This window comes from Anomaloglossus baeobatrachus, chromosome 1 (genome assembly GCF_048569485.1).
Source record: "Anomaloglossus baeobatrachus isolate aAnoBae1 chromosome 1, aAnoBae1.hap1, whole genome shotgun sequence".
NCBI lineage: Eukaryota > Metazoa > Chordata > Amphibia > Anura > Aromobatidae > Anomaloglossus > Anomaloglossus baeobatrachus.
This window is the reverse complement of record NC_134353.1, coordinates 633,785,141-633,799,048: the sequence shown is the minus strand read 5'-3', so window position 1 is coordinate 633,799,048 and position 13,908 is coordinate 633,785,141. Positions and strand designations below refer to the sequence as shown.

Genomic DNA, 13,908 nt, shown 5'->3' with positions numbered 1-13,908 from the left:
CAGCCGCAGCCATCTGTGGGACCCGTCCATCCAGCCGTTTGTTTTACCGGAGACTTTGTATTCATCATTGGCTGAGTGAGTACCACTGTGCTGTGCGGCACCGCGCTGCTCCCGCGACCCTGCACCTCACCAGGCCCCGTAACCCACCTGCCATTCCTCCCTCACCGGGCCCCGGGACAACCAATCCCCCTACCCACGGAGGGGAAAAGCAACATCCAAGCTGCTCCCTGTTATCGCTCCCGGGATCCCGTCTAGAGCAGCGGTGGTGTCACAACCTCACCACAACCGTGGGTGGCGTCACAGACAATAAATCCCCAAAACCATCCCCCTTTTCACTCACGGGCGAGGAGCGCCGCTCGAGTCCCCGGGATCCGGCCCACCGCTCGAGCCACCACCAAGCAGCAGCAGCAGCAGCCGGACCCGAGCAGTGGGTGAGCGCAGCGTCCCCTCCCCGCCCGCGACAACTTGGCATCACGAACAGGATCTTACTGCTCTGCCATCTGGTAGAGGTGCACTTTGTGACCACCAGAGGTGTCCGGCCGAAAATTTTGGGAAGCCGCCATCTTGGGCGCGAAAAGTCCTCGCTTGAACGTCTCCTCGAGCAGTGGAGGCGCGAAAACCGAAACCCCGCCCCTGTAGAGGAGGAGCCAGAAAAAGACTAAGGGGGGACGGATGGCGTCTGGCCGCATGTAGCTCGCGGCTGTGGAAGAAGGGACGCCAGGACTCTGCAATCTGCTGGTTCCTGGAAAGTACCGATACCAATATGTCCGCCCCGTCCAGCTACGCAGAGGTTACAGAGCCTGTGCCTGGAACAGCGGCGTGGCTCAGGGCCCGAACGGCGGGGATCTGCCAGCGCTACCGGAGTCAGATATGTCTGCTGATGGAGCAGTGGACCGCGGAGGTGGAGGAGGTAGCTGCGGTCGCCCGGGTGTACGGAATGGAGGCCATGATGGAGGAGCTGGTGAGTGACCCACACCCCTGTGTCCCCAAGGGACCGGCCGTTGCGGCTGAGGGACCCGGTCTACCCCTGGCCCCCATGCCGCCTCCGTCTTCCCTGCCCGTGCATCCCGCTACTGCTGGTCTGTCTGACGTACACCCCCTCGTCACGGTAGCTGAAAGAGTGGTGAGCCTGGAGACTGCGGCAGTTGGCGGCAACCCGCCTGGCGCAGGGACAGATGATAGTGACTCTGGACCTGACACAGAGCCTGTTTTGGAGGAAGACGAAGGAGTCGTCGCCCTGTATGGCATGGAGGCCACTTACATCCCCCGGAGCGGAAATAACGGATATCGGGCAGCCCTTCCTCGTCGCGCCTGCTATGCGCTGGAGGGGCTGGTACTCGTGTTCTTCCACCCAGGGCCGGGTGAGGAGGACGAAAGTGAACAGTGAAGTCAGCGGAGCCCCGCTGCAAGTTGTCCCCGTTGGGACCACCAGTAGAGTTAAGAAAGTTGAATGATAAGACAGAATAAACAGAAGATGTCACCTGATTGGAACTTTGATTGACCCGGGCGTTGCCGGCAACTAGTCCCCGTAGGGACTTTCTGCAACCGTTGCGTAAGGGACTTCTTACGGACAAGCCCGAGAACTTGCAGGGCAACCACAAACTAGTGGGATGTAAATAAATGTTGGCTTAAACCGCTACCGCCTCCGGAGAGGCTGATTTGGGAGGATGGGACTGGAGGAAAGGGATGGCCCAGGTCCGCCACTAACGTAACCGGTGGCGATCCTCTGGGGGTTCTGGGGTCCCCATGGACGCGGGTCCCCTGAAAGAGACTGAACCCGCTCGGGCAACTTGGTTCTGGACTGGGGTCAAGGGGTGCTGCCCACTTCTTAGGGGCAGCATCAGGGCCAGGTTTTTTGGGTGGGAGAAGAGCGGAAGCCGTACCGTTGCAAAATGTTTGTGATGTTTTTACATGTTTTACCGTTTTTTCTATCTTTGCAGTTAAAAACAAAAATAAAACCGGTGATGGACGGGCAGCCCGCGGACGGTCTGCATTTTACTAAGGGGGAATGTGGCACCCTGGACAAGCCAGGTCGTCACAGGTACTGCAACAACACACTCCACACCCTGGTTAGGCACATCTAGGTCAAACAAAAATCCTTGTTGCCTCCCTCCAGGGGCTGATGTCCACACCAGGGGGTGGAGCCAGGCGGTTGGCCCCACCCACCGAGGAGTACACAGTCCTGGAGGCGGGAAAAGGAAGAGAGAGTAGAGGAGATTAGTTTGGAAGTGGAGGAGTGAGGTGGTAGTAGAGGAGACTGACCGTGTCCGGGTGCGTGGCCCGGGCACATACAGCAAGGTTGGCAGACGGTGGTGACCGTCTGCAGGAGAGGCTGATTGACGTGAACCGTAAGGACCGGGGACGGGCGGTGGCCCGCCGGTACCGGATCGGGGAGCGAAGAGAAGCCAGCACCACTCGGCAGGGCTTAAGGACCCCGACCAGGCTAGGAGTCGCCGTAAAACCGGTCAAATCCGTTAGCGAAGGGAACCTCTGGGGTTTCCCAGCAGTCAAGACCCAATTGAAGGCAACAGCTCAAACCGTGAAGTGAAATACAGTCACCGCCAAGGCTACAGTTCCCAGGGCCAGAGCCTGCGGGCAAAAGGGGCTCCTTCAGCATCCATCCAAGCTGGGGAGCGGGTTACCGGTGGGAAGCCACCAGAACCGAGAACATCACACAGGTGCAGGGAAAGGCAGTCACCATCAACCTACCGGGAGAGGAACAGCCGCAGCCGTCTGTGGGACCCGTCCATCCAGCCGTTTGTTTTACCGGAGACTTTGTATTCATCATTGGCTGAGTGAGTACCACTGTGCTGTGCGGCACCGCGCTGCTCCCGCGACCCTGCACCTCACCAGGCCCCGTAACCCACCTGCCATTCCTCCCTCACCGGGCCCCGGGACAACCAATCCCCCTACCCACGGAGGGGAAAAGCAACATCCAAGCTGCTCCCTGTCATCGCTCCCGGGATCCCCGTCCAGAGCAGCGGTGGTGTCACAACCTCACCACAACCGTGGGTGGCGTCACGGACAATAAATCCCCAAAACCATCCCCCTTTTCACTCACGGGCGAGGAGCGCCGCTCTAGTCCCCGGGATCCGCCCACCGCTCGAGCCACCACTGAGCAGCAGCAGCAGCAGCCAGACCCGAGCAGTGGGTGAGCGCAGCGTCCCCTCCCCGCCCGCGACAATAGCATCGGAAGTGATATGGTAATGACCTTCGGCTCAGACTGCTGCGAGCCGAGGGTCAGAGCATCTGAATAGTTCCTAATAGACTACAAGACCAGTTTTTTCACGAGATAATTTTCAAACATAAGGCTTGATAGGAAATAGCAAGCGGAGCCATAAAGGGGGCTTTACACGCAGCGATATCGTTAGCGATATCGCTGGTGAAAGCAACCACCCCCGTCGTTTGTGCGTCACGGCAAATCGCTGCCCGTGGCGCACAACATCGCTAGGAGCCATCACACATACTTACCTGCCTAGTGACGTAGTTGTGGCTGGCAAACCGCCTCCTTTCTAAGGGGGCGGTTCGTGCGGCGTCACAGCGACATCACTTTAATGGCCGCCCAATCGAAGCGGAGGGGCGGAGATGAGTGGCCGTAACATCCCGCCCACCTCCTCCCTTCCTCATTGCCGGCGGCCGCAGGTAAGCTGTAGTTCGTCGTTCCCGAGGTGTCACACATAACGATGTGTGCTGTCTCGGGAATGACTAACAACCTGCGTCCTCAACAATGAACAATTTTTTGAAAACGAGCGACGTGTCAACGATGGACGATTTGGTGAGTATTTTCCATCGTTAACGGCCGCTCGTTGGTGTCACACGCAATGACGTCGCTAATGATGCCGGATATGCGTCATGGAATCCATGACCCCGGCGATATATCGTTAGATACGTCGTTGCGTGTAACGGGGCCTTAACTGACATCAGAAAAAAAATAATTGATCAGAGGTTACACACATACATGTGATTCTCTATAGTCCGAACAAGCCAAACATCCCTAATTTATTTGCTATAAAACATAGAAGCAAAGTTTATGGGTTTATTCCAGAATATAATGGATGAAAGACCTCGATACATGCAAGAAAGACAAATAAAATATATGTAACAACATGCAGAAGGAATTCACACACACCCAGCTGCTTTCTTGACAATGTGAATATGGGAGTGTTCTCGGATGTCCCACTAACCTTCTATAACTAGAATAATCTGCTGCCAAGATAATACAGTCAAGTAAAAAGAAGTAAAAATAAACCTAAATATAAACAACTCAAACTGATGAGAGACAATAACAACAATTACATTAGTATAGAAGATTCATATTAGTTACTGTCCACTCACTCAACACAAGCTATTGATTGCCATGGGTTTGGTACTATCTTGTGATGAGCGAGCACTACCATACTCTGTACTCATAATGAGGAGTTAATGCTCGGATCGGCACAACTCAAGTACCCTAGTTTAATGGAACTCAATGGGGAACTCAAGCATTTTTCTTGAAGATTTCCTAGAAAAATGCTTGAATTCCCCATTGACTTCTATTATACTCACTACACGAGTTTAGTCCATCTGACCATTAATTGCTCATTACGAGTACTGAGCACCCGAACATGGTTGTGCTCACTCATCACTATTACTATGTACAGAAATCAGACAAACAAGATCATGGCAAACTTTATGGACAGTTCTTGTCTGATACTGTACAGCATTAGTTAGGACAATGACACCCTGCTATTTGTTACTGGTCTGCCATGAGCACTAGTGGATTGAAGAAGCTGCTAAACCTCATCAAATTTGATCACTGAATTTGGAAAGCTGGCCGGAAGCATAAACAGTGTAGCGCCGGCTTACTCACAGCCCCGGCCAGTTCACGTCATCCCCACCCGCACTTCCCCGGCTGTCCACATGTGCTGCTGTCTCCTTCCCCTCTTGAGCCCTGTACAAGCTGCACATGGTTCCTGGGAGTGGACCTAAGACATGTACATAGACACCGGCATTCCTCTTAAGGGGTCGGTGCGCTATTTCCAGGAAGTGTCTCTCAGCCTACGGCTGAGAGGCACTGTGTATGTAAGGCATTCTCCCATTAGGGGAGGTGCCTGCACAACACATTAACTTTGTCAGTATACCAGTCTGCAAGCTATTTCTCAGGTCCTATTAACCCTGTGTCTGTCTCCTGTAACTGCCTTCCCATACCAGTCTATCCTTGTCGTGCCTACCATGCCTGTCCAGCCTGCCTCAGTCACCCCACCTGTACCTGTCTATACCTGAGTCCATCACCTCTCCTGGGGTTCAGCTGCCACAGTCCTGGTCTGGGAGTGGTACCTGGCGTCCGCCTCGCAGTAGGCATTTAGTTAAGCCACTCCCACTAAAGGGTAAGCCCAGGTCTCCCCTGTGGCACAGGGGGCCCACAAATCCTGCTCTCTGCCCCTACACCGGCGGCGAGCATTACAAACAGGGTGATTTACTTTGGGTATCATTATTTTTACTACCAAACTACACAACATTCGACCAAAAGGATTCTGTAATCCTGTAAAAACATAGCTATAAACAATTACGTTCCTATTAATGTATAGTTGTTCCATCATTTCTCATGGATAGAAGTGTTGCGTGATCACATAAAAAAGATGCCGAACCTTCATTTTATCTGATGCGTAATTATTATGTCTATTTACTGAGCTTAAAGGGGTTTCTCTTGAGAGACAACTATGATAAATGCATAGGATATACCATCAATTATCTATCTACAGAACAGTAGTCACCTGCTCTCCCATTCCAGACAACGTCCAGTGAGCGGAGAGGTAGTGGCACGTGTGCAGGCTTTCTTTATGCATTGATATTGGAGTAACAAGTACAGCTAAGCAAATACTGTAATCGGAACTCTTATAGCAATGAACGCAGAGAAACGGCGCATCTGTAGTGCCTCTGAATACATCAGGGTGCTACAGGGAACTGCATCCTGCTCCCTCAGGATGCAGGGCCTACCCCCCATGGTTCCAGGTTCCCAGAAACCGGTGTCACCTCCATCAGCACCACAAATCCCAATCAACAGCTCACATCATGACCTGTCAGACACACCAATGGGTTGGTCTAGCTGGAACAGGGCCACCCACCTAGGGGTCAGGCAGACTGGTGGGAGGGAAGAAGTGAGCAGAGTAGTGAGAGCCCTCAAAGAGTGAGGAGCTGGAGTGTTAGCTCCTGGGGAGCTAGACCGAAGTTGGGTTGCAGATGGTGGTCCGGGAACTGAGGAGTCGGGGACCAGTAGCAGTGACATTGGAAAAGGGTGAGACGGACATAGTCTTGGAGGACTGTCGGCACCAGCAAACCCAAAAGAACTGACCGATACCGAGCACGACGGGGTACAGGACCCTAGGTCAGGAGCCGATTCAACGTCCTGACAATTAACCTGCAGAGGAAGGGGACCTTCCCACAGAGCTCAAAGATTGAGGGCATCAGCACAACGCGGGGGACAGGGTTTTCCAGCCAAAAAGCAGCCCTCTGAAGTCCCAAGTGCCAGCCCTCAAGAGCACAGCTACACTACACATAGTGAGTGGGGCCCTAACAGCTTCAAGCCATGGGGCCGCAAATAGACAACTAAACTGTGCACGGAGGCAGGCTCGGGATCACCAGGTGACACCGGTGGGAGCGGATACCTGGACGGGCTCCCGGCAGTGGAAGCAGTACACAGAGACTTTGGTTTACCTGCAGTGTGTGTGTGTCTACTTTATAAACCTCATCCATCACCACGACTAGCGCAGTGAGTTCCCTGATCCCTGCACCCTGCTCTCCCAAATAACCACCAACACCCCTGAACCCGGGGCCTTCCCTACCTGTGGATGGACTAACATCAGGCTGCTTAACTCCATCTGCCCTGGTACTCCTTACAGCAGCGGCGGTACTCCCATTACTGCAACTTACGGATCAAAGTTTCCGCCAAGCCGGGTCCGATCGACCCCCTCGAGCCACAATCCTGGATCCGAGCAGCCCGACTAACACCAGGGCGGTACACATCCGTCACCATCACCAACTCTCTACTCAATGGTGGTTAGACACCGGGTGGAATGTTGGATCTAGAGACCCCTGTTCTATAGGTACATGTGAGTATACGCTTTGGGACCTTATTGCAAATTTATTGTATATCCTATGGAGAAGAAGCAACCCCTTTACTGGTATTGTTCATTGTTACTGTATTAGTGGCAGGAAGCCCACAAAAATGTCCTCTCCCATGATCACTACTTCATTTCACGTATCACCAATTCTCAGAGAATCCAAAAACCCAGACCTCCACATGTTAATGATATTGGCAGATTTTTCTGTGAGGACTCCTGGTCATATTACAGCCCTATTTGGTGAGGACCATACGTTGGGATACTCTAGAGATGCACAAGATCTTTCTATCAAATGTTCTTTCTTATCATACACCTATTTTCACAAGTAGCCCAGCCCAAGCCTCCATTTTTCTCTGTAAATAATTTTTGGACCCTGTGCGATAGCTTTCTGCCCCCTACTTCACCCCTGTAACTTGTCCCTGCTGCCCTCTATTATGATCTCTCCCCTCCGCTCTACTGAATTAGGACTAACCCTTAGTAATAGGTCACCTAGCCCTCCTGGTTATGACTCTTCACACAGCACAAGCTACATTTGTCACTGTTTTTTATGTTTACCGGTGTCATGAAATCCTTGATCCTTATGTTATATCCTTTATTTGCTTTTCCAGGTGTTTGTGCTTTGTGACTTCCTGAGTTCTGCGATGATACAGGATTCTTTGATGACGAGTTCAGGTCATACTCATGGTGGTATGGAATCAATAAAGGGTAAGTGCTACTAGGAAATGAAAGATTTTATGCAGATATGTGAAGCAGAGTAATGAGTCAGTGTGGATTCAGCCCTAAGAGAGGAAGTGATTAGGCAGGACATGGTCATTTCAGGCTTCCCACAGTGACTACATAGGAATTTACTCTATGAACGGAAATAGTTCTTTTTTTAAATCTGATATTTTTGTAATAACTAAAAGGGACGGAAGACACTGAGAATTTTTATTACATATTTTATCAATTAAAACTGTGGGAAATTACTATACAAAACTCAAAACTAAGGTAGCAAGAAGTAGTATTTTTTTACTTTGCGTGCTTATATAGCGCCATCTTATAGCATAGCACTTTATAGACATCATCATTACTGTCCTTGTGGGATTGACAATCTAAATCCCCTATCAGTATGGCTTTGGAGTCTGGGAGAAACTGGAGAACCCAAATCAAACCCACACGGGGAAAACATACAGACGTCATCCTTGGTGGGATTTGAACCCAGGACCCCAGTGCTGTAAAGCAACAGGGCTAACCACTGAGCCGCCGTGTAAAGAGTAAAGAATCATTTGTTCAATATCATTATTTTGTAGAGGGACAGTATTAACCCCTTCATGACCCATGACGTACCGGTAAGTCATAGGTTGTGTATGTTCTTTTAATGCAGGTTCGAGTGGCAAGCTTGCATGTTTCCCTCAACATGCCGGTTCATCTGATCAGCCAACATGTGCAGCTTGGTATCTCCACATTCAGAAACGCCTGATCTGTCAAAATCAAAATATAAAATAAATGAATCTACACAAAAATTGTATTATTAACATTTTCATCCTCCATACAGTCCTAGATCACGAAAAATAAGAACTCTACGGACCTCAGAAAATGGCGATAAATGCACAAGTCTTATTTTTATTTTTTTACACATTTCTGAATTTTTTTTCACCACTAAAAAATAATAATAATAATAATAAAAAAAAAAAAAATAGACATTTTTGGTAACTATGAACTTGTACTGACCTGGGGAATCAGATTACCAGGTCAGTTTTACCGTGTAGTAGACATGATAAATAAAAGAAAATAATTGTGGAATTGCACTCAAGACAAAAGCATGACTCATCACTGAAGACCTTCAGGGGGAAGTGTAGCGCCCCAAGGGGCAGGTGTTTTAACCTACTCGTAGCCGGGTCGGGGGTGCAGTTCCTCTGCATCATCACAGGGTGGCTTGGCCCGGTTCCGTTGCCCCGAGGCATACAGGAAGGGAAGGATGGCGGTGGACAGGAGGCAGGAATGGAGGATGGGGGTGGGAGTGACGGTTAGTAAAGTTTTTTTAGGGTGATCGTGACACCATCTGTGGCCAGGAATGGGCCGCCGCTGTAGGGTCTCTCGCCGGGGCAGATGTTGGGGTGCAGCTGAGATAGTGTCGCTCCCCACAGGCAGAGCGGGATTACCCCGGGGAGGATGACAGAGGACAGGGGTAGTAGTAGTCCCCGTTGGTGCCGCAGCGCTGGGCGCCGGTAAAGAAGAGGCAGAGATCTTTTTACTCACAAGTCATTCAGGCGCTGCCCCAGGGTATCGTCCTCTGTCACGATGGGCTCCAGCCGATCCCGGATCCATGGAAGGTCAAGTCCGGTATGTGTGTCAGCCTGTGAGCCCTTTCCTCCTTTCATGCGCTAAGTATCGGACCCCCGTGGTGTGAAGCACTTGAGGGTCCCGGTGTCAGTAAAGTGTTCCGTTTTGTATACTGATAGCGCAATTCCATTATGGGGCCGGTCCTCAACCCCGGATCCTATATGCTATTTGCTGCAGACTCAGTGGGACGGGTCCGGTGACTGTTCTAGATGTTCCCCACGACCCTTGCAGAGTTCATAGACAACGTGAAGTATGCCTGTTTAGCGCCCCTGAATACATCAGGTTGCTAAAGGGAACTGCATCCTGAGCGCTCAGGATGCAGGACCTACTTCCCAGGTTCCAAGTTCCCAGAAACAGGTGTCACCTACATCAGCACCTCAAATCCCAATCAACACCTCACATCATGACCTGTCAGACACACCAGTGGGTTGGTCTAGGTTGAAAAAGGGCCAGCCACCTAGGGGTCAGGCAGACTGGTGGGAGGGACAGTCTGGGGAGTCGAGTGAGAGCCCTCAAAGAGAGAGGAGCTGGGGCGTAGGAGCTCCCGGGGAGCAAGAACGACCGTGGTGTGGTCGCAGACAGTAGTCCAGGACCAGAGGAGTCGGGGACCGGTGGCAGTGACATTGGAAAAGTGTGTGACGGACATAGTCTAGGAGGACTGTCGGCACCAGAAAGCCCAAAAGAACTGACCGGTACCAAGCACGACGGGGTACAGGACCCTAGGTCAGGAGCCAATTCAACGTCCTGGCAATTAAACTGCAGAGGAAGGGGACCTTCAGGGACCTTCCCACAGAACTCAGAGACTGAGGGCATCAGCACACCGTGGGGGGACAGGGTTTTCCAGAGAAAGCAACCCATTAAAGTCCCAAGTGCCACCCCTTGGGAGCACATCTTCACTTAAAAACTGAAGAGAGGGACCTCATAGTTTCAGGCTAGAGGAACCCCCTGTCATGATGTATGTGCTTTTCTCCATCCCATATTTTTTGTATAAGATGCCATGTGATGTATTTTACCTTCTCACTGTATTTGCTGTAATACTATGTCAGGATGTGATGTAACTTTCCTTTGGTTGTACTTACTGAACACTTTGAAATGTCTTGGGATGTAAGTAACCATACCTTCCCCCAATCTCCTGTGTCTCTGGGCCCATAATGCAATTATCTCTTGTCCACACAGCCAGGGGAACTTCCCATTGTTTCGTAAGCAGTGGATAACGCCAACTACACAAACCTGTAGACATCTCGGAGCCAACCTTCTAGAATCTTCTAGTGGGCCCAACCATTGCATAGACCCCTACCCTTGAGGGGCGGGCCCACGAGCTCAGACAATACACTCCTGTTTCTAAGTGCAGTTGGGAGCTGAGTTTTGAAGAGGAAGGGAGCGAGATCTGATTCTGTGGACAGATCTCGCCGTCCAGTGGATTGTGTGGGATTTCTGGGACTCTGAAAAGGACTATTACGTCGTGATCTGGAACTTTGGATTATCGGGAGGTGCCCCCGAATCTGTTTTATTTGGACTTGTCGTGTGCTGTTCCTGTATTCCTGTTAGTAAACCTGTTGGATCATCCTCGGCCTGTTGTCTCTCCTTGCTCTGCTGTACACCCCGTCACACCCCCACGGACACAAAACTGCACGGAGGCAGGCTCCGGATTACTATGTGATACCGGTGGCACCGGGTACTTGGACGGGCTTCCCGCAGCGGCACACAGAGAACTTGGTTTACTTGCAGCGTGTGTGTCTCCTTTATAATCCTCATCCAGCACCACGACTACCCACAGTGAATAATCTGGTCCCCTGCACCCTGCTCTCCCAAATAATCACCAACACCCCTGAGCTTACCTGTGGAGGGACTAACATCAGGCTGCTTAACTCCATCTGCCCCGGTACTCCTTACAGCAGTGGCGGTGCTCCCAATGCCGCAACCCACAGGTGGCGTCACGAACTTATCGCCTGTAAATACCCCCTTCTCACGGATCAAAGTGTCCGCTAATCCAGGTCTGGGCCCCTCAAGCCACCACGATCCCATATCCGAGCAGCCCGACCAACATCGGGGCAGTACACCTGCCCTAGGATACTGTATCCTAACCGCGCCGGTCCTGTGGAAGCAGCCACCTGCTTCTTCCCAGTGACTGTGTTGAACGCCTTGGCCCACAGAGCTGTCCGTGGCACGTCCGCTCTGCTCTGTGTCTGAAGCTGAACTCTCCTTGTAGTGGTGTTGTATGTTCTTAGCTATTGCCCCCATCCACTGCCACCGACTGGTTCACTGCTCTCACCAGGTCAACCTGCCCTTCCCACTGTCTGCTCCTGACTCCCCCTTTTGCTTGCTTCTTCCTGACACTGAGTCCCCGGTCCAGTGGATCCGGGGAGCCCCTGGTGCGGTGGCGTCCTGTAAACCCACCGCTGTAGTGACCCCCTACTGTGATCCTACCCTGGCCCAGTCCCTATTGGGAAGTGCAACCCAGTGTTACTGTATGTTTGTGTAGGTGGAAATCGGTACTAACCTCCCCCAGACCCTGGATAACTACTATACCCTAATTGGGGTGCAGTACCCTGTGGCGCCTCAGGGATGCCACAGGAGAATCACACTGGTCCTACACTCCCAAGATTATGGTGTGTGGTCGCAAAATGTACGGTGACCAGACACCATTTGTCTTCATTCCAGGTACACTCACGGCCTAGCGTTGTATTACCAGGCCCCATGTTGCTCATGTTACAGTGAGTAGTCTGTGTGGACTAAACCACTAAACCTGCTACATTGGCCTGCAGCATCTCCGGACTTGTCTCCCATTGAGCACATCTGAGACATCATTGGTTGGAGCTTTCCAGCAGTGCATTATGATGATTTGTCTGCACAACTGCTTTCCACATGGCAGAACATTTTCCCTAAGCCATTAATAACCTCACTCTTAGCTTCAAAAACTTATGTCTTTATTTTTCCACATGTGGCGCTCATGTGACACCCTGGACTAGCCAGGTAGTCACAAGCACAACATCACACACACACCCTCCCCTGGATAGTCTACATCAGTCAAACAAAATCCTTGTTGCCCCCTCCAGGGTCTGATGTCCACACCAGGTGGGGCGGAGCCAGGCGGTTGGTCCCACCCACCGAGGAGTTCACAGGCCTGGAGGCGGGAAAAGTGACAGATTCGAGTTGGAGTTGGAAGTGAGAGGACAGAAACTGCTAGTGTCTGGGTTGGAGCCCAGGCACTGTCAGCAAGGTCGGCAGACGGTGGTGGCCGTCTGCCGGAGGTGGTACAAGTCAGCGGAACTGTAGGACCGGGGACAGGCGGTGGCCCGCCGGTACCGAGCCAGGGAGCAGAGTTGTACCAAGCACACAAAGGCAGGGCCATCGGACCCCGACTAAGCTGGGAGCCACCGACAACGGTCAAATCCGAGAGTGACCGGAACCCCCGGGGTTCCCTAACACCCAAGACCCGACAGAAGGCAACCGTACACACAGTGAGGATAAAAAGCCACCGCCATAGGCTAGAGATCCAAGGGCCAGCGCCTGCGGGCAAAACGGGCTCCTTCGGTACATACACGCCGGGGAGCGGACTACCGTTGGGAAACCATCGGAGTCAATACGTACACAACGGTGCAGGGAAAGACAGCCACCATCAACCTGTCCGGGAAGAGCAAAGACACTGCAGCCGGCTGCGGGACCCGTCCATCCAGCCGTTTGGTTTACCAGAGACTCTGTGAATCTGTGCCTGAGTGAGTACAACAGTGCCATCTGGCACCGCGCCGCGCTGCCCCTGCAACCCTGCACCCCGGCCTTTCTGCCTCCCTGTATCACCATCCGGGCCCCGGGATCACCAACCCCTACCCACGGAGGGGACAACATCCTAGCTGCTCCCTGTCATCACTCCCGGGATCCCCGTCACCAGCAGCGGTGGTGCCCATTATCACCACGACCCGTGGGTGGCGTCACGAACTATCTCCCAAAACAAACCACCCCTTTTCACTCGTGGGCGTGGAGCGCTGCTCGAATCCCCGGGTCCGGCCCCCCGCTCGAGCCACCAAGCAGCAGCAGCCCCGGACCCGAGCGTAGCGAGCGCGGCCCCTCCGCCCGCGACAATCATACACGATACTAAGATGAAATAAACACTTCAAATAGATCACTCTGTTCTAATAACTCTATATAATATATGTGTTTCCCTTTTTGTATTGAATTACTGAAATAAATTAACTTTTTGATGGTATTCTAATTTATTGCGATGCACTTGTATATCTGTTTTATCTGCATGTAATAGAAGAATACAATTCTGTGAGACGCTCCCAGAGACTATGGTGCTGGTCTATCCAAAAAGGCCTTATTCATGCCTATTAGCAGATGGTGTCATAGTAAACTATAGATTTTTGAATGGTGCATGGAAACACAACCTTAAGTCGGGCGTTTAAAACATAAGTTTGTTCGTAATCATAGCAGTCCAGGGCCATCTGTCAGTGAAAGTGCCAGAGCATACATATATCCACCGATCTTT

At 51.8% G+C, this 13,908-nt stretch overlaps 1 protein-coding gene across 1 annotated transcript in view; it reads right to left on the bottom strand.

Annotated features, from left to right (window-relative positions):
- MMP14 (matrix metallopeptidase 14) overlaps positions 1-8,538 on the bottom strand; it is a 74,463-nt gene extending 65,925 nt beyond the window's left edge. The window contains exon 1 of the mRNA XM_075319323.1: positions 8,427-8,538. Within this exon, the coding sequence (XP_075175438.1) occupies positions 8,427-8,498 (72 nt within the window). The 5' untranslated portion in view covers positions 8,499-8,538. The remainder of the gene's footprint in view (positions 1-8,426) is intronic.
- Between the last annotated feature and the right edge of the window lie 5,370 nt (positions 8,539-13,908).